At 43.2% G+C, this 24674-nt stretch overlaps 1 protein-coding gene and 1 pseudogene across 2 annotated transcripts in view; one reads left to right on the forward strand and one right to left on the reverse strand.

The window, feature by feature from the left end:
* Nucleotides 1-214: 214 nt before the first annotated feature.
* The window catches only part of RHOA (ras homolog family member A), a 52062-nt gene continuing 27602 nt past the window's right edge, over nucleotides 215-24674 (reverse strand). Inside the window, exons 3-7 of one of the 2 annotated variants that reach the window (XM_019931668.3) lie at nucleotides 13099-13183; nucleotides 11071-11228; nucleotides 7002-7122; nucleotides 2966-3096; nucleotides 215-1475 (exon numbers count right to left, since the gene is read on the reverse strand). In XM_019931668.3, coding sequence (XP_019787227.1) covers nucleotides 1302-1475; nucleotides 2966-3096; nucleotides 7002-7122; nucleotides 11071-11226 — 582 coding nt within the window. In that variant the 5' untranslated portion in view covers nucleotides 11227-11228; nucleotides 13099-13183 and the 3' untranslated portion in view covers nucleotides 215-1301. The remainder of the gene's footprint in view (nucleotides 1476-2965; nucleotides 3097-7001; nucleotides 7123-11070; nucleotides 11229-13098; nucleotides 13184-24674) is intronic. The other variant, XM_019931667.3, reaches the window with a different exon arrangement.
* Nucleotides 12096-13445, forward strand: LOC101337143 (NADH dehydrogenase [ubiquinone] 1 beta subcomplex subunit 8, mitochondrial pseudogene; annotated as a pseudogene).

Below are 24674 nucleotides of genomic sequence, written 5' to 3' on the forward strand. Positions count from 1 at the left end.
GCATTCCCTACCCCACCCTACTCTGAACTTGAATGGGACATAAGATAATCACTTCCACCTCTTTGGCAGAAGCCAGGTGAGTGCCAGCTTTGGGGTGGGGGTGGGCAAGCCGGTACTTTGCCCCCTGAAGGAAACTTCCAAGGTGAGCTAGGCAGAGTTCATCCTCCATTCCCAGCCCTGGAGAGAGCCAACACAAACACCAGGATACAGGAAGTTTAGAAAACTGCCTTTATTCTATTAGTAGTTGGAAAAATTAACTGGTACAGAAAAAAAGTTTAGTCAGCTGGAGAGGACAGAGAAACCGTGGGCCACCCAAGAGAACTGGTGGCTCCTCTGGGAGGGAACCTGGATACAGTGAGAAGAAAGAGCACTGTGAACTAGAGCCAGACCCTGCAGTCCAGGTGAGACAGGTTATGCCACCTTCTGAATTATCTAAGTGCCTCAGGCGTAAAACCAAATTCCTATTTACTTAGCCCAGCTCTGGGGAAGGGGGTACTGGAATATGTGGGGCCGAAAAGGGGAGACATGGCCATCTTTTATCAGAGAAACTGACAAAACAGGAATTTAAAAAATGAATTTTCCATCTGACTTTATTTTCAAATACACTTTCTTTTTTAAAAAAAAAACCAATACACTTTCTGTGAGGATGACAAATATCAGTATTAGGAAATCCAATTATACAAAAAATACTACATCTAGTCTGGGGTAGATATATTTATTTTTGGTAACATACATTAAGCGGCACTAATTACACAGTAACTATAAGGTAACTAACATGAAACCACAGAACTGTAACTTTGCCACAGCTGCGTGGACTTGGGCCTTTCTGGCTGAGCACATTTTCAAAAAACTGGATTGCCACCCAGAGCTATGCCAATGAAATCTGTTAAAATGAGTAAAGCTCTGAAGTGGTGACTCACCAGAGTACCTTGCAGCTGAAAGATGATAGGCAGGACATGTTAGTTATAAAGTAGTTACAGCCTAATTCACAAAAGTTACCGACTGTTTCTCTTTCTAGAAAGAAGCAAGAAGTTAGGAAATTCCTTGAATTAGCGCCTAGTGTGTCAGGTGGGAGTGCAGAGGAGGGCTGTTAGAGCAGTGTCAGAAGGACCCTGGTGGGTCAGGTGGGTTGGACATCATTAATAATCATGGTTGGCTTCTAAATACTGGTAGCAAGATGACTTCTGATTTGTAATCTTAGGTAAATTATAGATAAATGAAAAAGGCCAGTAATCATACACTAAGATTAATAAACAGCACTTCAAAATTAACCGCATGAGGGCTGTGCTTGCAGCAGGGTTTCACAAGACAAGGCACCCAGATTTTTTCTTCCCACGTCTGGCTTGCAGAGCAGCTCTCGTGGCCATTTCAAAAACCTCCCTCACTCCATCTTTGGTCTTTGCTGAACACTCCATGTACCCAAAAGCACCAATCCTGTTTGCCATATCTCTGCCTTCTTCCGGTTTCACTGGCTCCTAGCAAAGAGAAGAGAGCACTTTTAGTTAACAGCGTTACATACATATAGTTAAGTAGGTGTATCCAAATTCATCTCAAAGACTGCTTTTAAAAAGCTGCCGAGGGCTTCCCTGGTGGTTTAGTGGTTAAGAATCCGCCTGCCAATGCAGGGGACACGGGTTCGAGCCCTGGTCTGGGAAGATCCCATGTGCTGCGGAGCAACTAAGCCCATGAGCCGTAACTACTGAGCCTGCGCTCTAGAGCCCGTGAGCCACAGCTACTGAAGCCCGTGTGCCACAACTACTGAAGCCCGCGCACCTAGAGCCCGTGCTCCGCAATAAGAGAAGCCACCACAATGAAAAGCCCACACACCGCCATGAAGAGTAGCCCCTGCTCGCTGCAACTAGAGAAAGCCCACACACAGCAACAAAGACTCAATGCAGCCAAAAATAAATAAATAAATAAATTAAATTTTTAAAAAAAGCTGCCGAACTCCCAGATTTGAGTTCTGTCTTATGACACTCATATGGGGTGACCCCCCACCTCCAATATATAAAAAATCCCTGTCAAACATGCTCTTCTCTGGGAAGTAGAGAGAAAAGGAGAGGCCAGAGAAGCCCTAGAGGGTTGAGGGAATCAAGGGCAAAATTACTCAAGCTGTTGATCCAGGGTAAGCCCTTGGGTCTTCTTGTAGTTAGCTTCACAGAGGACTGAATGCTCAGGGAAGGAAACAGATCCTGACCATCACATTCAGACAGAGAAACCTCAGGAGAACCCGTGCAAAACACCTCAAGGCACTCCTCCTGCAGTGGGGAAGTCCTATCATTGGGCCACCTGGCTTCTCAGAAGCCAAGATGTCACCTCCATCATCACTTTTTTAAAAATTTTTTTATGCTTTTTTTTTTTTTTTTTTTTTGCGGTACGCGGGCCTCTCCTGTTGCGGAGCACAGGCTCCGGAGGCACGGGCCCAGCCGCTCTGCGGCATGTGGGATCCTCCCACACCGGGGCATGAACCCATGTCCCCTGAATCGGCAGGCGGACTCCCAACCACTGCGCCACCGGGGAAGCCCCACCATCACTTTTATAAAGGCATTAAGGCTCTCTGTTTGGACTCCCTGCCATCAGGATTTCCTGATTCTTCAGTTCCCACCAATTTATCTTTAGCCTCACATATACGAAAGTAATAACTGGAGAGGGAAATCAAGAGCCTGATAAAGTTCCTGCATCTGAAGCATTGACTATTGCTGTGATGGTCCTTTCTCAGGCAGGCAATCTTTGGAGCACAGCACTACCTCACAAGAGAGGTTCCATCTTACAGGACTAGGGAGTTTTAGGGACCCCCTCTATGCAGGCCCGAGTCAGTGAGGGCCGGATGGACAGAGAGAGGCTTCTGGGACTTTCTCTGAAACAGCCTGGTCTTTGGGGGTTTCTGCTGGGTTCCCTGAACCTCGAACCCAGGCCCCGAGTTTAAGAATGCTACAGGAAGACAGAGCCCTGCCCTAGACCATACCTGCTTCATCTTGGCTAGCTCCCGCCTTGTGTGCTCATCATTTCGAAGATCCTTCTTGTTCCCAACCAGGATGATGGGCACGTTGGGACAGAAATGCTTGACTTCTGGAGTCCATTTTTCTGGGATGTTTTCTGAAAGAAGCAAAATGCACATAATTTGGGGATACATATAATTCTATCTTGAAGGATCTCCAAAAACCCTAGTTAAATTGCAAAGAAACTTCTTGAGAAATATGCCGGACATTTAATGGAATTCCACTAGTTTCAAAACCATGAAAAAGGTAAAATCTAACCCCCCTTCTCTTAAGCACAGAATCACCAGCTTTTCTCAGTCCCACCAAGGAGCTCAGCTCCTCTGGAGGTGGCACCAGGTAAAGGCTCTGGAGGAGCAAAGGATGGCTCCACAATGGTGCCACCTGCCCCAAGAAGGAAGGCTCCCCACCAGCCATCCATGTCACTGCTGGCAGATGATTCTGACCACAGCTTACAGAAGGAGTCCCCATTCTGGGGCTATAGCTGGCTCAGGGTTCACATGTTTTCTCTACACTTACTCATGGGCCCTCAGCATGACCTACCCTTGGATTACTGGTATTTCAAATGGCTTGAGTGGCTTTTGAAAATGAATAATAACCAGCTGTAGCTTCTTGCCAATACTGTAGTAATTTAGTGGACAAGTGGCCTGGGTTCAACCTCACACACCCACTACCTTGAACATCTCAGTGTCAGGGATGACACTATAAAATGGGGATAACAGTAATACCTTACATGAGGTTATTTTGAGTCAATGCGTACAGAATACTTAGTATGATGATCATTTAAATGGTACTGATCATAAGACTATATTTTAGGAGTAAACTGTTCACTCTCTGACTTCAAGACCAAAAGGCAGGAGTTGGAATATAAAAGATGCTCTGCCTTCTGGCTAGAAGGTACAGAAGCTACATGAATAAGGTCAGGAAAACTCATAATTCTACACTCCACTCTTCAGCACACAAGACAGACATTTGTCTGCTTCCTTCCTCCTTTGCTATAGCGGCTAGAGTCAATCACTAATGTGACAACTTAAAACTCAAAGCCTTATTCTAGAACAAAGGGGTTCCCAGAGAAGTGCAGAGCAATCAAAAGACAAGGGCCAGCATATCTAACAGTGAAGGCAAACAGCCTCAGCACTGAATCTTGCTCTTATCTCTGCACCCTGTGGTCAGTTTTCAGTTCAGGTGCAACAGTGATCACTTTAAAGAGAAGGTGAGATCCCATCACTCCTTTGTTCAAACCATCCAAAAGCTCCCATCTCACTCATGATGAAAGGAGAGGTCCACACCATTAACCACATGGCTCTGCAACCCTCGCTCCACTCCCTCTGCTACAGCTACACTAGACTCTTTCCTTCTGCCTGGGAAGCTCTTTTGTTGGCTATCTGTGTTGGCCTCCCTCACCTACTTCAGGTCTCTGCTCAGAGGTTTCCTTTTCAGTGAGGTGGCTGACCATCCTATGGTCATCTTCTAAAACAGCATACTACCATGGCCTATTCCATACCCACCTCTATGAATGTTATTTGTAACATTTCTTGCTATCAGATTTACTGTGGTTTTTGCTCTTCTGTCTCCCTTCATCTAGAATATAGGTTCCATAAGTAAGCACTCAATAATTATTTGCTGAATATATAAAATTATTACTCCAATAGTCCCCCCCACCCCCCGGAATTCAGGACATGTAAACTGAAATGAATTGCCTCTGTCTTATCTTCACTTTTCATAAATGATTTTAAAACATAATTTTTTACTTTTTAATTCAGTGATGGCAATCGCCTATGATTGCTCCCACCTCCAAAGTAATCTGATCATATCAGGACACATCACTTTACATGGATTTACACTGGGGTGCTTTAGGGGCCACTGGGAATTCCATAAAGCCAGAGAAAAGGAATCCTTATCTAGGATCAAGGGTCAGCAAATGAAATTTTGCCCGGAGTCTACTTTTATACGTGAAGTTTTACTGGAACAGAGCCAAGCTCTGTTGTGCTACAACAGCAGAGTTGAGTAGTTGTGGCAAAGTTCAGGAGATCCAACAGAGAACACATGGCCAACAAAGCCTAAAATATTTACTATTTGGCCTTTTACATAACTTTGTTGACCCCAGGCCTCAACTAGAATCTAGACTCTAGACCAACTGCCAGTGAGACAGCAGAGGTTCCAAAAAGTAAACTACTGTCACAGGGTTGGCCAGCAACAGGGCTGAAACCTGCACACCAACATTCTGATTGCTGATCAAACTTGTTACCCTACACCTAGACTCAGTGCCATGGTCTAACATCCAACCAGGTAAAAACAAAGTCCAGCATTAGGTTCACATTAGCTTTTCAGTTTCTTGATATAGACGTTTCAGTTCCCAAGACACATTTTACTAGGGCAAACTACCAGTGGACTTCTCTCCTACTCCCTAGCCAAGATAAGAGAACTTTTAAAAGACCCTTGGCAAAACCAAGCTAATTTAGTCAGCTCAGCAAAGGGGCGCTACCTACCTATCATACTACTGCAGTGACCAGCAGTCTCTCTAGGTATGTTTGTATTTCAGAGAGGGAGATCAATCTCTCTTTGCCTCTTTTCTTTCTACCTCTGCTCTCCTCCCTAGAACCTGCCCTCTGGGGGAGAGGATAGCAAGAAACAAGTCATAGTAAACAAACAGAGGTCAAAAGCTGAAGACTTCCTTCGAGACCAGCAGACACAGTCTTAAAAGAAAAATGTGAGACTGAAGAAGAGTAACTTTTTTGCTCTGAAGGTACTTTTGTCCCTAAAGGATTATACCTTTAGGTATACCTTGGATGAGGCGGCAAAGGGCACACAACCCTCCTCATTCCTATAGGCAAAGTCCATGATGTGTGTGTCTGAGGGGAAGGTGTCACATGGCTCCATTTTCTCTCTAAAGCTCAGCCTCTAGGGGCTTCTAACAGTCCCCGCAAAGGAAGGCAGATTAATGTGAAAACCAAAACTAAAACACAACTGTTAAAAACGAACCAAAGTGAAACAATGGCAGAGAGCACCCACTCTGTCTCAGTTCTGGGAGATATTGCACAGGGGACTCAATCTCAGCTTGGCTCCTTGGGCTGCATGACCTTGAGCAAGTGGTTCAAAGTCTCGGAGCACCTCCCCCAGTACTGTCATTAAAGTGAGTACAAGCATGACACAGAAAGGCTCACTCTAACCCTAACTCCCCAGCAACAGCCCAGGCCACCAGCAGGTCCTCAACAGTCATCTGTGTTAATGATAATCTCCTTGGCCCACATGCTGCCCTGTAAAAACAGAGCACTGCAGCACCAAGCAAGACATTTCGTCATCTTCAGTACAAACCGAAAGCACATTCTGTTTCAGGCCTTGCTGCCTTGTTTTGCAAAGTGTGAGGTCAGCATCATTCCCTCTTTTTTTGAAGGAAAGCAGCTTCTAAAACATGTGGCCAACTAAGCTAGTGGAATGTCAGGTTCAAGTCTCTATTAGCTAAGACCCTTTATAAAACGGCTAAAATAGGGCTTAGAAACATTACCAGGAATCACCAAGTCATCAGTCGGTCTAGATTTTGGGAAGCAGCAGGCTCAATATCAAGTACTGAAAAAAGGTGTGGACACCCAAAGAATACCTTCCCCAAATCTTAGTCCAAAAAATAGCTTTGAGGAATGCCCTGGTGGTCCAGTGGTTAGGACTCCACGCTTTCACTGCTGAGGGTGCAGGTTCAATGCCCTGGTCGGGGCAAGCTGTGCAGCGCAGTCCCCCCACCCCCAACCAAAAAAAGACAAAAAATAGCTTTGTGTTCGGAACCCAACTACTCTACAAGGTAGACATGGCAGTCATGGGAGACCTAGGCTGAAAAGGGACTCAGGGCTCAGGCTCTACAGTCCCAAGGCTCTAGGACTCTGGCCAGTGATGATTCTTTCTCTGAAACTCATGTCTGCTTTTCAGTCACTTGATGCCCAGAAAGGACCTGAGAAACCAAAGGTCGGCCAGGCACACAGGCAGTGACAAACATCAGGCTGCAGGGCTACTCACCTAAACTATCAGGGCTGTCAATGGAGAAACACATCAGTATAACATCAGTATCCGGGTAGGAGAGAGGCCTCAAGCGATCATAATCTTCCTGCCCAGCTGTGTCCCACAAAGCCAACTCTACCTATGATAAGAAAAATAAACATAAGAGTGCAGGTTAATCCCACCACTTACTTTCAGAAGAAGTGACACTTAACACAGTACCTTCAAATGATAGACTGTCCAAAATAGTAAAATACAGGAGTGTTCACTTTTATTAGAATCAAGCCTGAAGGTTGGAAGGGGTATTTAAATTGTTTTAGGTTGAAATTTCTCAAAATTGCAAATTTTATAAACAGATGCTAGAATTGAATAAAGTACCTAATTCAAAATGTCAAGTTAAAAATAACTTTGTAGGGACTTCTCTGGTGGCGCAGTGGTTAAGAATCCACCTGCCAATGCAGGGGTACACGGGTTCGATCCCTGGTCTGGGAAGATCTCACATGCTGTGGAGCAGCTGAGCCCATGTGCTGCAACTACTGAGCCTGCGCGCTAGAGCCCGTGAGCCACAACTACTGAAGCCCGTGTGCCTAGAGCCCGTGCTCTGCAACGAGAGAAGTCACTGCAACGGGAAGCCCGCGCACCGCAACGAAGAGTAGCGTCCGCTCGACGCAACTAGAGAAAGCCCACGCACAGCAACGAAGACCCAATGCAACCAAATAAAGAAACAAACAAAAAACTTTGTAGCTTGTAAGTACTTAATTACAAATAACATTCTACATAGGAAAGAAAGTGAATGAACAAGAGGGGAAATCAACTGTAAACAACATGCTACTAGGTATACAAGGCAAGAGAGGGAAAAACCAGAACAAGTAACTTTTCCTAACACATTCTCACTCAACCATTTCCTTACTTTGTCTCATCATTCTGCTCCAACGTGGAAACGTGGAAACAAGACTGTATTTGAGTTGATGGGTAAGAAAAGACACCATCCTGGGTGTTAGGCAAGGTCTGAGCTGACAAGAAAGGCCTATGGCTCTGCCTTTACTGCTCAAAAAAATGTATGAATGGCTGAATGAAAGCATCACATAGGTAGGAGGGTACTCCTTTCACACCTGGGAACCTACTCACTTTCCAGTGGTAGGAGGGCAAGCTGATGTCTGGGCTCTGGACGTAGCTCCGCTTCCACACTGTCCAGCACTGCAGTCAGCCCTGTCACCACTTCTTACAGTCACAGTGGATTTTTAACACCCTTTGCTCAGGAGCCCTTTGGGGCTCAAGGAGTTCTCCCTCCAATGCCTAGGATAGCCTTCTATTCCTAACACTTTCAGAGCCCATATTTCAGAGTTTCTAAATATTATTCCTACCTTAAAGTTGATGGCTAATTATCTCTTCCACCTTGAACCTCTGTCTCAGGATATGTCACTCACAACTTCCACATGTCCCATTGCGCCTCTGTCACACACACATACCATCAGCTTGGTATAGGAATCTGTGACATACTGATGCCCAATCCTCACAGCTGGTCTGATCTCAGGATGGTACAGCGCATTCATTCTCTGCCAAATCCCACTCCTCTGGCTCCTCCACACCTCATGGGTATTCAGTCAGACACAACAGCCAACTCTGATTGTCTCCTGATAAATGATTTCAGGGTGTCAGGACTGTCTCATGTCAGAATGGGCCTTTCTATTTTTGGTAGGTCTATTTCTTGGACCATGATCACCTAGAATTTTGGATGGTTCCCTAGGCTCTGTCAGTGCATACTTTTATGAGAATATTTGCAGGAGGTGCCCTCTCCCACTCTGGGGCTACCGACTTGCTCTAAGGTAGGTAGCTAGACTGTGATACCCTCTTCCAGATCAAGTACCTTTCTTTCAGGGTTTCTCTCCCTGGGTGAAGGGTTCCCCTATTTTGCCAGCGTCAGGCACGTTCAAGGTTGGCAGAGCAAGAAACATACTCATAGATCATTCCTCAAGGTTTATAAGTCAAAGTTCCTTTTTAAAAAATATTTATTTATTTATTTGGCTGCACCAGGTCTCAAGGTTTGTAAGTCCCTACATTTCTTTTTATTTCTTAAAAAGTTATTTATTCGTTTGTTTATTTGGCTGTTCTGGGTCTTAGTCGTGGCACATGGAATCTTTGTTGCCAATGTGCAAGATCTTTGTTGGGGCACATGGGATCTTTTAGTTGTGGCACGTAGGATCTTTTAGTTGTGGCATGCGGGATCTAGTTCCCAGACTAGGGATGAAACCTGGGCCCCCTGCTCTGGGAGCATGGAGTCTTAACCACTGGACCACCAAGGAAGTCCCAAAGTCCCTAAATTTCTTAAAGGTAAGATCCTGGTCATTCCAAGACACCAAGGCACAGATGATGTTTCAAAGACAACAGAAGAGTCATTACTATCCCCAAAACATATATACTGCCACAGGTGGAAAAGACTCTCCCAAATGATGGTCACAGACACATAGCAACCAACAGCTGTCATTCTCTGAATGACAAGATAAAACCAGCAATATACATTCAAGTAGGCTTTTGAGAAATGTGCTATGAAAATACCAACCTAATCCTGTTTTCCTCAAGCCACTGGGTCTTTCTGTGTATGCATGGCAATCAATCTAAATTAGATGAGAGGGCTGTTATGTGACAGCAGGCCCAAAGATCTCAGCACATTTTCACCCAGCTTGTCACAATTGGGCCCTGTCTCTACACAAAACCAATCTTCCTATCAGGCCCACAGAAACCCTGTATTCAAGCATCATGCAGAGAACTGACTGAAAGTTGAATTGGCAACACAGTACTGATGGGCCACCTGCAAGGTAGGACCCAGACAAAGTTCTGTTACGCTGGAATTCATGTGTTTTTTTCATCCATTCTTGACAAGAAGGGTGCCTTGGGGTTCCTAATGGCATGAGAGCAATCATTGTGGCCCACACGGCAACTGGATAAACTATAAAAGACGGTTCTGAGTATGCTCTTGTTCAGACCAACCTGTCAAGTGCTTTGGTGCTTCCAAATACCTTCAGTCACTTCACAGACCCCCAATGTCAACTGTAAAATAGCTTAAACCACTTTACAAATGAAAGTAGCTCAAAGATTAGGCAGCTTACTCATGGTCATAGAAGTATCAAGATACCCTATGAGGGACTCTAGAATTCTAAGCAGCTGGCCTAATGTGCTTTCCATTACACAGTCCCACAAAATGAGGCTAGGTAATACTGGGACAGAAAGGGATAACAGGTAAAGCAAGAATATGAGAAGGAAGAAAGGAGACAGAATTGCGGAAGCCAATAAATTAGGTGCTAGCAGCATGAGACATGTGACTGAATGCCTTAAGAGGACTGAGTGTGTTGGAAAAGAGCCCCTTGTTCTAGTTTTCTTTTCAGCTAACCCATTTGCAATGAGAATTTCATTCCTCTTCAAAAGATGTATAGGAATCTGGATAAAATATTATTTTGACAACAAAAGGGAGCAGAAGAGGGAAAAAAAAATCTAATTCCAGAAGAGCTTTGCCCCAGTCTTGCTGGTGGGCTTTCAGGGCAGACAGGAGGAAACACTGTCCTCACCACCAGTGACAGGTAATTGAAGCAAATGTAGCAGCCTGTTTATGTCAAAGTAAAAAAACATGAAAAAAAATTAAATGTGACAATGTTGTTTGACACTGCTGGTGGTATACATCAGTACAACCCTTTAGAAGCATAATCAATAAGGACCCGTTGACCTAGTAATCTCAAACTTCAGCACTTAATGAAATACTATGACAGAAAAAAAAGTCCATCCATACAAAGAGGTTCATTTTAGTATGATCCATTTGGCAACAAACTAAATTTCAAACATAAATAAAGCTGGAAAGAACACATATTCTAAGGCTTCCCCCTGTGAAATACATATGAATGTAGACAAAGTCTAGAGGGTAACAGTTAAAAATGAACAAAATTGAGCTAAAAGGCAGGATGAGAATGGATTTTTCCTTCTAACATTTTTGTTATTGTTATATAGTGTATTGAAGAGACAAAAAGGCCTAATTCTCTCCAGGCTCTATGAATAGCCTAACATGCAAAATAGTACCAGTTGTTATGAAAAGTATACTCACCTGCTTTCCGTCCACTTCAATATCTGCCACATAGTTCTCAAACACTGTAGGTACATACACCTCTGGGAACTGGTCCTTGCTAAAGACAATGAGCAAGCAAGTCTTGCCACAGGCTCCATCTCCAACAATCACCAGTTTCTTCCGGATGGCAGCCATTGCTGAAACACAAGACAAAAGCGTTATCTAGAATGCACAAGAAGCTGTAATAGTTTCAGTCTATGACACACACTTTTCTGACCATGGAGCACAAGCCTCTAGTAGCACACCAAAATATAAAATGCTAGTATACCTTTCCACTTGGCACCAAAAAGTCATACCAAAAATCCATAACTAGGGGGCTTCCCTGGTGGCGCAGTGGTTGAGAATCTGCCTGCTAATGCGGGGGACACGGGTTCCAGCCCTGGTCTGGGAGGATCCCACGTGCCGCAGAGCAACTAGGCCCATAAGCCACAACTACTGGGCCTGTGCTCCACGATGAGAGGCCGCGATAGTGAGAGGCCTGCGCACCGCGATGAAGAGTGGCCCCCGCTTGCCCCAACTAGAGAAAGCCCTCACACAGAAACGAAGACCCAACACAGCCAAAAATAAATATTTTTTTAAAAAAGAATGCAACATAATTCTTTAAACAAAAAACCCATAACTAACATTATACTTAATGGTGAACACATTGAAAGCTTTCCCCAAGATCAGGAACAAGACAAGAAAGTCTACTCTTGCCACTTCTAAGGAGGTTCTAGCAATTACGCAAAAGGCAACATAAAAGACATCCAGATTGGAAAAGAAGTAAAATTATCTTAATTTGCAGATGACATAATCTTACATATGGGAAATCCTAAGGAATCCACTAAAAAACTATTAGAACTAATAAATTCAGCAAGGTTGCAGGATACAAGGTCAACATACAAAAATCAATTGTATTTCTATTCTCTAGCAATGAACAAACTGAAAATGAAATTAAGAAAACAATTTCACTTACAACAGCATCAAAAAGAACAAGATAGGAATAAATTTAACAAAAGAAGTACAAAACATACTCTTGAAAACTTAAAAAAACAATGTTGAGAGAAACTAAAGATCTAAATAAATGGAAAGACATTCATGTTTATGGACTAAAAGACAATATTGTTAAATGGCAATATCCTCCAAGTTAATCTACAGATTCAACACAATCCCTATCAAAATCCCAGCTGGCTTCTTTGCAGAAATTGACAACTGATCAGAAAATGCACATGGAAATTCAATGGACCCAGAATGGCCAAAACAATCATAAAAATGAAGAGCAAAGTTGCAGGACTTACACTTCCTGATTTCAAAACTTACTATAAAGGTACAGTAATCAAGACAGTGTTGCACTGTCATAAAGACAGACGTATAGGTCTTTGTGCATATGCGGGATGAAACAGGAAGGTGAAGATGGCAGCAGCCAGGGTGGGGGTCCTGGGAGTCCGATGGCTGCAAAGGGCAGCCCGAAACGTGGTGCCAATGGGTGCACGGACAGGTATGGTGATTACCTGAAGCTCCCTGACCACTCACAGCAGGAGAGGGACCCATGGTATGACTGGGACCACCCAGACCTGTGGTTGAACTGGGGTGAACCGATGCACTGGGACCTAGACATGTATATCAGGAACGGTGTGGACATGTCCCCCACTCCTGTTTCTTGCAATCTTATGTGTAAGCACCTCTTCGGCTTCGTGGCCTTCATGCTGTTCATGTTTTGGGTAAGGGAGACTTACCCCACTTACCAGCCTGTGGGGCCAAAGCAGTATCCTTACAACAATCTGTATCTGGAACGAGGTGGCAATCCCAACAAAGAACCTGAGCTAGTGTTTCACTATGAGATCTGAGGAGGCTTCGTGGGCTTTGTGCGCCCCCTAACTGACTCCTTTAATCCTAGAGATTTTACCCTAATGAAATCCCTAATAAAACTTAGTGCTGTGGTTAAAAAAAAAAAAAAAAAAAAAAAAAAAAAAAAAGACATGCATAGATCAATAGAGTAGAAGTGAGAATCCAGAAATAATCCCTCACCTTAGGGTCAAACCATTTTCAACGAGGATGCCAAGACAATCCAATAGAGGAAAAACAGCCTTTTCAACAAATGGTGCTGAGACAACTGAATAGATATATACAAAAGAAGGAAATTAGAACTCTACCTCACATCATATAAAAAATTAACTCAAGATGGATTACAGACCCAAATGTAAGAGCTAAAACTACAAAAGACATTTTTTAATTAACCAGCCAACAAAAACAAAAAACGTAGTAGGGCTTCCCTGGTGGTGCAGTGGTTAAGAACCTGCCTGCCAGTGCGGGGTACAAGGGTTCAAGCCCTGGTCCGGGAAGATCCCACATGCCGCAAGGCAAGTAAGCCTGTGTGCCACAACCACTGAGCCTGCACTCTAGAGCCCGCGAGCCACAACTACTGAGCCGGTGTGCCACAGCTACTGCAGCCCACGTGCCTAGAGCCCACCTGTGCTCTGCAGCAAAGAGAAGCCACCGCAATGAGAAGCCCACGCACCGCAACGAAGAGTAGCCCCCGCTCACCTCAATCAGAAAAGCCCACGTGCAGCAAGACCCAATGCAGAGAAAAAAAAGAAAGAAAAAAAAAAAAACGCAGTAAAATATACATAAAATCTACCACTTAAACAAATCTTAAGTAATAACTTTGGTGGCATTACTCACATTCAACACTATTGTGCAACCATCACCACCATCCATTTCCAGACCTTTTTTCACCTTCCAAAATCTAAGTTCTATATTCATTAAACAATAACTCCCCATTTCCCCTACCTCCCCTCTGGCAACCACCATTCTACTTTCTGCCTCTATGAATTTTACTACTATAGCTACCTCTTGTAAGTGGAATCATACAGCATTTGTCCTTTTGTGACTGGCTTATTTCACTAAACATAATGTCTTCGAGGTTTCTTCACTTTGTAGCATGTGTCAGAATTTCCTTTAAGACTGAATAATATTCCATTGTATCAATATGTATATACCACATCTTATTCATTCATCTGCTGACACTTGGGTTGCTTCCACCTTTTGGTTATTGTGAATAATATATTTATCACAATATACTGTGGATAGTATATTCACAAATATATCCATCACCAGGAACCAAAGAAAAAAGATAAACTGGACTTCATAAAAATTTTTAAAACTTTTGTGGTTAAAGAGAGAGCATCAAGAAAATGAGAAGACAACCCACAGAATAGGAGCAATGTTTGCAAATAACATATCTGATAAGGGACTTGTATCTAGAATACATAAAAAACTGTTACAACTGAACAACAAAAAAAGCAGCTTAGGTTGGTAGTCTGGCTCAGAGTCTCTCGTTGCAGTCAAGGTTGATTTAGACCCAGAATATATAAAGAACTTCTACAACTCAATAATAGCTAGACAAATAATCCAATTTAAAAATGGGCAAAGGGGACTTTCCTGGTGGCACAATGGTTAAGAATCCGCCTGCCAATGCAGGGTACACGGGTTCAAGCCCTGGTCCAGGAAGATTCCACGTGCCTCAGAGCAACTAAGCCCGCACGTCACAACTACTGAAACCCGCGTGCCTAGAGCCCGTGCTCCGGAACAAGAGAAGCGACTGCAACGAGAAGCCCACGCACCACAACGAAGAGCAGCTTGATGCAACTAGATAAAGCCTGCACGCAGCAACAAAGACCCAACGCAGAAATAAATAAATGAATTAATTTAAAAAAATGGGCAAAGGATCCGACTCGATCTATGACCCAGCAATTCTACTCTAAGAGAAATGGAAACGTGTCCACACAAAAACTTTACATGAATGTTCACAGCAACATTATTCATCATCATCAAAAAGCAGAAACAAACCAAATGTCTAACAACTGATGAATGGATAAAATGTGATTTATCTACACAATGGAATATTATTCAGCAATAAAGTGTGTGTGTGGGGAATACTAGTACATGCTACAACATGGATGAACCTTAAAAACATTACAATTTGTGAAAGAAGCTAGCTAAAAAGAACCACATACTGTGTAATTCCATTTATTTGAAATGTCCAGAATGGGCAAATGCAGAGATAGAAAGTAGACTGGTGATTGCCAGGGGAAGGGAGTTGGAGGAATAGGGAATGACTACCAAGGGAATAGAGGGGTTTCTTTATAGGGTGATGAAATTTTTCCAAAATCATTCTCAGATGATTGCACAACTCTATGAATATTCTATATACAAATGAACTGTACACTTTAAATGGGTGAATTGTAAGGTATGTGGATATTCAATAAAGCTGTTAATAAAAAAGAAAAGAAAAGCATAAAGACTCCCTCCATTTGGCACAGACTAGTGGTCAACCCCAATTCCCACTATTACCTCTTAGAACAGCACTCCAATTTTTAGTTGTGCACTTTGTTGCCCAGCTAAAAGACTATATTTCTTAGCTTCCCTTATATTAGGTATGGCCATGTAGTTCACTTTGTAGTTCTAGCCCCTGAGATGTAATCAGTATTTTGTGGGACTTCCAGGAAGTCTTCCTTAAAGTTGAAGTCTCATGCCCTTCTCACCCTCTTCCTCCTTCCTGCTGCTTAAATCTGGAGTCCGGGCTGTTTAGAAAAAGTCCTAGAATATGAAGATGGGTGCCACACCCTGGAGTTGGAGGAATAAAGGGTAGAACGAGCCTAGGTCCCAGATACCTTGAGAGCCACCATCTCAGCCCAACTGCCTACTTCCACACTTCTTTTATGTGAAGGAAAAATAACTATCTTGTTTAAGGTAGTATTTTTCAGGTCCCCATTACCTATAGTCAAACTAATTCTCAACAATACATACTCACTGACAAAATCATGTTGTCTGAAGGGAATGTTTCTCAAACTGGAGTGGATGAGACAATCCATTGGGGTACATGAAGGAAACATTAGAAACTAATTTTTTTTTTTTTTTGCGGTACGCGGGCCTCTCACTGTTGTGGCCTCTCCCGTTGCGGAGCACAGGCTCCGGATGTGCAGGCTCAGCGGCCATGGCTCACGGGCCCAGCCGCTCCGCGGCACGTGGGATCCTCCCGGACTGGGGCACGAACCCGTGTCCCCTGCATCGGCAGGCGGACTCTCAACCACTGCGCCACCAGGGAAGCCCATGAATTTACCTCTTTAAAAGTCCTTCCTCTATATTCAGTCTGACTGCTAACATCTTGAAAGGATTCACAAACCATTTTCTACTTTTTCTCATGCTCTCAAATTCATGCCAAGACTTTATATACTTTACCCATCTCAGGCCTAACTTGGTATACTGGTTTATGCCCAAAGTCAAGGAACCAGGACTTTCCAGGATGCAAACAAAATGCATCAGGAACTTCCCTGGTTCAAAAAAAGGCTGCTATCTTTGAATAGCATCCTTCCTAGAAAGCACTCAATTCTCAAGAAATAATTCCTCTAAATCTAATGTGGTTAAGGACACACAAAGTGAAAATGCCAGGGAGCGGGCTTCCCTGGTGGTGCAGTGGTTGAGAGTCTGCCTGCCAATGCAGGGGACACGGGTTCGTGCCCTGGTCCGGGAAGATACCACATGCCGCGGAGCTGCTAGGCCCGTGAGCCATGGCCGCTAAGCCTGCGCATCCGGAGCCTGTGCTCCGCAATGGGAGAGGCCACAACAGTCAGAGGCCCGCGTACCAAAAAAAAAAAAAAAAAAAAAACAAAAAACCAGGGAGCAATCAAAAAGGCTCTTGAAAATTTTCCCTGGGGAACATTTTGCCCAGGAAAAGTATAAAACCATTCAGCTTCTACTGATGACAAAGACAGAAATCACAAGTGATTATGGGATAAAATGAAAATGAAAGCCTACAATTACAAGGTAATTTCTGGGATGCTAGGAGTCTGGCGATACAACCAGAGTTGTTGATCAGATGTGAAAAGTACAAACATCAGAAAATGAAACTCACTAATTTTTCCTGAAATGACCCAGGAATTTTTTTACTCTAGTATCTTTCCTTTCCACTTTGTTATAATCCAATATCTTTTAAAGTACATGGCTTGCCAGCTTGAGAAAGGAAATCACACTGAGCTCTCTGCAGTCTATCTGCCAGATGTATCATTTTCTATTTCTAGTCTGAATTGTTTCAGATATAATTCTTAAGAGCTTTGAGTAGAGGTTTATTTTTCCAGTAACAGTCAATTATATCTATTTAAGTTACCTGTAATAATATGCAAGTGACTGTATATTTCTTTTAAAAGTTCTTTATATTTTTCCTCAGTTCAAAACCTTCAGCATAAGTTACTGTGCTACCCTCACTCAAGTCGAAAGGAGCTCTCTCATGGTGCTAAAAGGGCACAAAAAGTACCCACTCGGAGTTTATGTTCTCTGCATCACAAAATCAGCCTTTCCTCAGATCTCAAAAAACAATGTGTTCTGGCTGTGAACCAAATATCAGCAAATTACATTAAGCAGTTACTGTTAACAAAGAAAACAAGACAACCAATATTGCAATATATTTCCCATCCATATGTAAATAGAAATGGGTGTCCAAGAAAAGCAACTGAGAGGCTACATGCAGTGTCCCATGTAATCCCTTGGTACACTTGGTACTCAGCAGTCACAAGAGCAGAGAGCTCAGCGACTCTCAGGAGCCCACACCACAGCCCTCCAGTGCAGCACCCCTTTAGAGGAGGTATGTGGAATCTCTGCCATCTCTTACAAGGTCTGGCATTATGAAAGGCACTCAGTGAAGAGCAGTTACTACTACTAGGGTCTCTCTCCTGCCCAGGCCTAACCTTAGGTCCTCTAGCACCTTTCAATTCATACACTATTGCCACCTGTGGTATCCCACATCACTTTCATCTCTCCTGTCTACTGGCTCCTTCTTTCAGTCTACAATAAAGTGCAGGGTGCCCTATTCTAAAACAAGAAATCTCCACATCCGTGCTTTCCTCTAGTAACCTTCCTCTCTCTGATCTGTTTCAAAGAAAAGGCACAAATTTCTGCTTGCTTCATACCTACTCACTTGCTTAAATTCTTCCCATCTGCATTCTGCCCAAACTTCTACTGAAACTTTCTCAAAAGTCACTAATGACCTACCTTCACAAAATCCAGTTCTCATTCTCCTTGATATTTTTTTTTTTTACCACCATACCTTCCTATCCTTGGACCTCCTTGACAAAATATGCTGATGTGCTGATCTCTTAAGTCTTCCGTCTCCCTAGCTACAGCCTCCACACCTAACGACTCCCTTCAAGATTGTTTTTTTCCCTCACTCTCCTAATACTCTACCTATCTCTGGGGGTTTCAGTTCTTCAAATACTACTTTTATGCACATGATTCTCAAATCTCTATCTCTGACCCAGTCCATGTTCTCAAACTCCAGACACACCTGACCTCTGTGCTCTGCTTGCATATCAAATTCAACGTCTCCAAGACATCATCCCAACTTCTGTCAAGTCTCTTCCCAGTTCCCCCAATCTTGGTGACAAAAACAAAATTACACTCCTAACACACTCAACTCACGGTAGAAACCCTGAGGTTAAAAGACTCTTTTACTTCCTTTGTTCTTCACAGTATGACTACTGTCAAGTTCTGGAGAATTCTACCCCTTCACGGGTCTCACTTCCACCACTAACACTTCCCCTCGCATTCCTACAGTCATCGTTTTCAGTTCAAGTCCTCAGTACTCTCTACCTGGAAAAAAAAGCAAAAATCCAACTGGTTTCCTCACTTCCCTTCTATCTTGCCTGTTGCAGCCAAATCCTCCATTCCTATGCCTGGGCTTCAGTCCATCAGTCTTTGCTCAAAGGCCTTTAGAAGGTCAATGCCACAATCAGGTCAAGACCCATCAGCCTTAACCTCTACGACCCTCTGAAATTCTAACAGCAAAACCTATTTTATCTTCACAACTTCTCTCCATTCCTTATACACCTGGTTCTGTTAACTGGCCTTGTAAAATTCCTCCACCTCAGCTCAAAGCAATGCCTTCTTTGAAAAATGTTTCCCTTTCCCCAGAAAAGAACAACTCACCTGTCCATCTCAACTACCACCTTCTGTTTCAAAGCCTATTTCTGGTCCTACGGCTTCCACTCCCAAAAATGAGATGCTGCTTAAAACTGGGGCTTTGGACTGCTCTTGGTTCTTATACATATCAGTTCAGCCACTTTTACCAGGCATCCTACCCTATGTGAGAGATGTGGCAGTTTATTTCTCTGTGCTTGACTCATATCCATTCCTGAGGTTTAAGTTCCTCCAGGACAGGGACTATGCTTCTGGCTTGGCCTATCCCTTGGAACTGTATTCCCAGCTGCATTAATGTGGCAAGGATACACTGAATGGGACCCATGTACAGAGCAATAAAGTCTAAAGAAGGGGTATGTTTCCCCAAAATACTGATGAAAAACCTATAGTCTCAGAAAACTGAAATTCCACTCAAACTACCACAGGTCAAGCACTAAAATACTGAAAAAGACTTAGTGTGTAATACTAACTGGAGCTGGACATGTGCTGTACTCAGTAGAGAATTTCAATGACATTCCTTTGAAAAACAGACTACCAAAGTATATCAACTGAAGCTACTTCTGCCTGACTTACCACGGACGTTTTTGGAGTCTCAACATTGCAGCTTCCCCTCCGGTCTGATATACCATATATAATGTTTGCTATCTGCCTTTCAAAAGTCCCCAATTTTAAGTACATACTTCCTACCATCACTGTATTGCAATTGGATCCTTCACACATCTGAAAACATCCCTGTAAAATGCTGTTAGAAAGCCAGGTAGCACCACAGCAAAGATACATGCTCTTAGTAACTACTCTTCACAGGTGGACAGTGTGCCAAGTATACTGGGCCCAGCCCTGCCCCCTGATTTTCAAGGCCAAGAAAATTCCCAGGATGGGAACAATGGCGTTATCAGTGGCTGTTGCAACCTCTCAAAATCAATCACAACAATGACAAATTAAGGTGCGCTGACTTAGATATGGATGGAGCCTACCTTGCCCCTGTTGCTTTACTTTTGGGGTTTTTTGGCCGCGCCGCACAGCTTGCAGGATCTTAGTTCCCCGACCAGGGATTGAACCCGGGGCTCTGGCAGTGACAGCGCTAAGTCCTAACCACTGGACTGCCAGGGAACTCCCCTGTTGCCTTGCTCTGATGTCAGTTACTATTCTACAGGCAACATGAAAGCCCCACAGTCTTCCTGGTATAGTCTCATTCACAAAGTTACTGACAACCACACCAAAAAAGTCAGAAAGACCTTCTAACTCTGTGTCCAGAATGCTTTAAGCTACAGCAATAGGGTGAACTCAACAAGGCCACATGGGTGGCTGTCTGCGGCTGGCATTCAATGATCTAGTGGTTAAAGCACAAAATACAATAAAGAATTACTAATCGCTATTTAAAGGTTTCTATTAGAAAGCAGGAACTTTTGTTTTATTTGTTCAAAGACTCAAAACTTATCAAAGGTTGAAACTCAGTACAGGACTGGCCCTGCTGCTAAGAAGCAGTGCTGGGAGTGAATGGCAAGAGGTCACCCTTCTGGAAACTACCACCTTCCTTCCATAAGAGGAAATAAGGGCTGTCTGGACATAAACATCCTCCCTGAACAGCACTGAGGGCAGAGGGGAGGGAAGAAGGCAAGAACAACTTTTTTATGATGTGCAAATCCTGGTGGACATAGTCACAAGTACTTGGAGCAATGCCCCTTTCAAGGGTGATTCTTCTGCTGGCATTGATGATGAAGCACTTTCCGAGGCATACACCTCACCGGCCCCATCAGAGGCTTGGGTTTTTGGAGGACAACCACTACTGATACACTTCACTGCCACACCTGATAGTGATGCCTACTGCTAATCACAGGCTACTTGTGGCTCTCAACTCCATTTCTGCCTCACCCTATTACCTGACATACAACTTCAAAAAACACACTGTGCTAATCATTCTCTGGTTCTCTCGTTAACGATACAAATGGTGTCATAAGTTTCAAAATATGCTATACTACAACAGATCTTAAACTGCGTGGACCTTGATCAGCGACCATGACAACTTACACTGGTATATCACAATGTACCTGTTACACATTTGATAGGAACTGATTTGATCCTGAACTCCTCCAAAGGCAGGTTTAATTATCATTCATTTTACTAATGAGAAAAGAAGCTTAGAGTTACTATATTTTACTGAGTATAAGGCCAGTATGTTATTAAAATATATTTTCAAACTGAAAAACTGTTCTAGCATATAAGGTACACAGTTCTAAAACTTCCAGTTTTAGAGAGGATGCCGAAATGTAACTTGTGCAATTGGGATAGAAAACAAAGGATTTACTCATTGCCAAAGAGCCCTACAAATCAACCAAACTCCATTAGCCTAAATTTCTGCCAGTAAACAGATAAAATAGGCCAGGTCTACTAAGCAAACATGTCATGGAAGCCCTGTGCCAAATGACACACAATGAAAGGCATATGATGTCCAATTGGTCAGGGGGAAAGGGGATGGGGGAACATGACACATACGAAAAAACGTTATTCTACAGCGTGTTATATATTATACAGTGGATATATACACACACATATAGAAGCTTTCTTAAAAAATATTTCAATTGAAGTATAATTCATAGGACTTCCCTGGTGGCCCAGTGGTTAAGAATCCACCTACCAATGCAGGGGACACAGGTTCGAGCCCTGGTCCCGAAGATCCCACATGCTGTGGAGCAACTAAGCCCGTGTGCCACAACAACTGAGCCCGTGAGCCACAGCTACTGAAGCCCGTGCACCTAGAGCCTGTGCTCTGCAACAAGAGAAGCTACCACAACGAGAAGCCGATGTACCGCAACGAAGAGTAGCCCCTGCTCGCAGCAACTAGACAAAGCCCATGCACAGCAATGAAGACCCAACGCAGCCAAATTTTTTTTTTTTTTTTTTTTGCGGTATGCAGGCCTCTCACTGTTGTGGCCTCTCCCGTTGCGGAGCACAGGCTCCGGACACGCAGGCTCAGCGGCCATGGCTCACGGGCCCAGCGGCATGTGGGATCTTCCTGGACCGGGGCACAAACCCGTGTCCCCTGCATCGGCAGGCAGACTCTCAACCACCGTGCCACCAGGGAAGTCCCCCAAAATTTTTTTAAATAAATAAATTAATTTAAAAAAGAATCTGCCTTCCAATGTAGGGGATGTGGGTTCGAGCCCTGGTTGGGGAACTAAGATCCCACATGCTGTGTGGGGCAACTAAGCCTGTGTGCTCTAGAGCCCACACACCACAACAGAAGATCCCACATGCCACAACTAAAGACCCGATGCAGCCAAATAAATAAATAAATATTAAAAAAAGAAATATAATTTACATACTATACAATTTATCCATTTAAAGTATACAATTCTGGGGATCTCAGTAAAGCATAATGATTATAGTTAATGATACTGTATCATATACTTGAAAGTTGCTAAGGAAGTAAATCTTAAATGTTCTCACTACAAAAAAAAGAAATGGTAATTTTGTGATGTGATGCTTTGGTGGTAATCACTTTGCAATATAAGTGTATCTAACACTTTGTACATACTTACACAATACTATATGTCAATTATATCTCAATAAAGCTGGGAAAAGAGGTATACAATTCAATGGTTTTTGGCATACTGCATTATTTTTAGAAGTTGTGATAATATATAACAAAATTTCCCATTTTAACCATTTTTGTATATAACTGTGATATTATGCTATATATTTATAATAAGAAATATACATATATTTCTTATTTGGTCTTCATCCCAGCTCCTGGCACACAGCTCCTAAAACCTTAGTAATTTCCTAAGCGATATGTGCAATGGAGAGTTATTTGTTATAATATTTGGTCTTTTGGCCTCATATAGCTCCAGTGTAATCAGGGTGAAGAGTGTCTTGCTATTCGTAACAAGCTCTTTTCAACCATACCTGAGTTTAAGTTAATGAGGTGACTTTTGGAAAATCCCCAAGGATGGGGACTGGTTGCCAGGGGAACCAACCATGTGATTAGAGGGTTGGAACTTTCAGTCTACCCCCACCCCCAAACAGGAAAGAGGGGCTGGAGGTCGAATTAATCGCCATTGGCTGGTGATTTAATCAATCATACCTGCATAATGAAGCCCCTCCCAAACCCAAAAGGGTTCAGAGAGCTTCCAGGTTGGTGTTGTGAGAATGACACACCCGAAGAGCTCTCTGTGCCCCTTCCCACATACCTTGCCCTATGCATCTGGCTGTTTCTTTTATAAGAAACCGGTAATCTAGAAAGTTAAATATTTTCCTGAGTTCTGTGAGTCACTCTAGCAAATTAATTGAACTCCAGGAGGGGGCTGTGGGAACCTGGGGATTATAAAGCAATAAAAGCAGAGCTCTGGGTTTTCCCTGGTGGCGCAGTGGTTGGGAGTCCGCCTGCCGATGCAGGGCACATGGGTTCGTGCCCCGGTCTGGGAAGATCCCACATGCCGCGGAGCGGCTGGGCCCGTGAGCCATGGCCGCTGAGCCTGCGCGTCCGGAGCCTGTGCTCCGCAACGGGAGAGGTCACAACAGTGAGAGGCCCGCGTACCACAAAAAAAAAAAAAAAAAAAAAAAGCAGAGCTCTTTGGGTCTTAAATGACAGATTCACAAAATTAAAAGTTGACTTGATTCAGATATAAAATTTGGAACTTTATTTAACCCAAACTCTGCTTGCTTTGGTAACTAAGCCAAATTTCTTTCAAATGAAATTACTCACCTAACAAAATTCTGTTACTGTATCTTTAACCTCAAAACATTAGGGACCCAAGTCTAACTAAGAAGCTTCACCTCCATGTGTCTTACAGAGTGATTTACATTGCTCTAAAGAGGTGAGACCTATACTTGGCCCAGGTTAAGGTCTCTGGAAGAATCTACTTATAAAGAGAAAACATGCAACTTAAACCACCTCCATCTACACAAGCCAAGAGCTGTTGAAGGGTACTGGGAGACTAATTTGGCAACAATCATTTAATATTATTGGTAGCCTTTAAGCAGAAAAAAGGCTTTCTTGAAATTCATTTCAGGACACAATCTATATGAGTTCTCCCAAAATAAAGTAGAAGGTCTTACTGCAAAGGACATCTAGCCCAGGATCTAGCATTCCAACTTTTTTTCTAAAAAATTCCTTAGGCAGTCATCAAAGTACCAGCAAGATAATCAGCTTACTCAAGCCACAAGCTAGAATTTTTCAAGCTCCCAATGAGAGCCCAGATATGGTAGCAGCAGATCTGAAGTGATGCCCAGTACTATCTCTGGCAGATGCATTCTGCTCAAGCCCTCACAGTAAGCCAAAGAACTCTGATCTCAACACAGGCAAAGCAGTTCTGAGATATAGAGAGCTTTAGTTTGTGGCTCACGTTCCTATCTAGTCTCAAAGTTATGTTCTCCCAACCCTGTCTGTCCCAGTATTATTAATGGTGGAGGCTGTCTTCCAAAATGATTATTTCCAGCCACTATGAGCTGATTTGTAAGCTTCTGAGTGCTGCCCCCAATTCTTATACTGTTCTGCTAAAACTTTATTTAACCTAGGTTTACCCAGACAACTTAAGGCTATTCCAGAGTTCTTTTGCCTTACCAAATCATCTATGTAAGGACATTTCCTCATGATGACACAAATGGAGTAATGCTGAACCCTGAATATAAAC

The sequence above is a fragment of the Tursiops truncatus genome, chromosome 10, assembly GCF_011762595.2.
Source record: "Tursiops truncatus isolate mTurTru1 chromosome 10, mTurTru1.mat.Y, whole genome shotgun sequence".
Lineage (NCBI taxonomy): Eukaryota > Metazoa > Chordata > Mammalia > Artiodactyla > Delphinidae > Tursiops > Tursiops truncatus.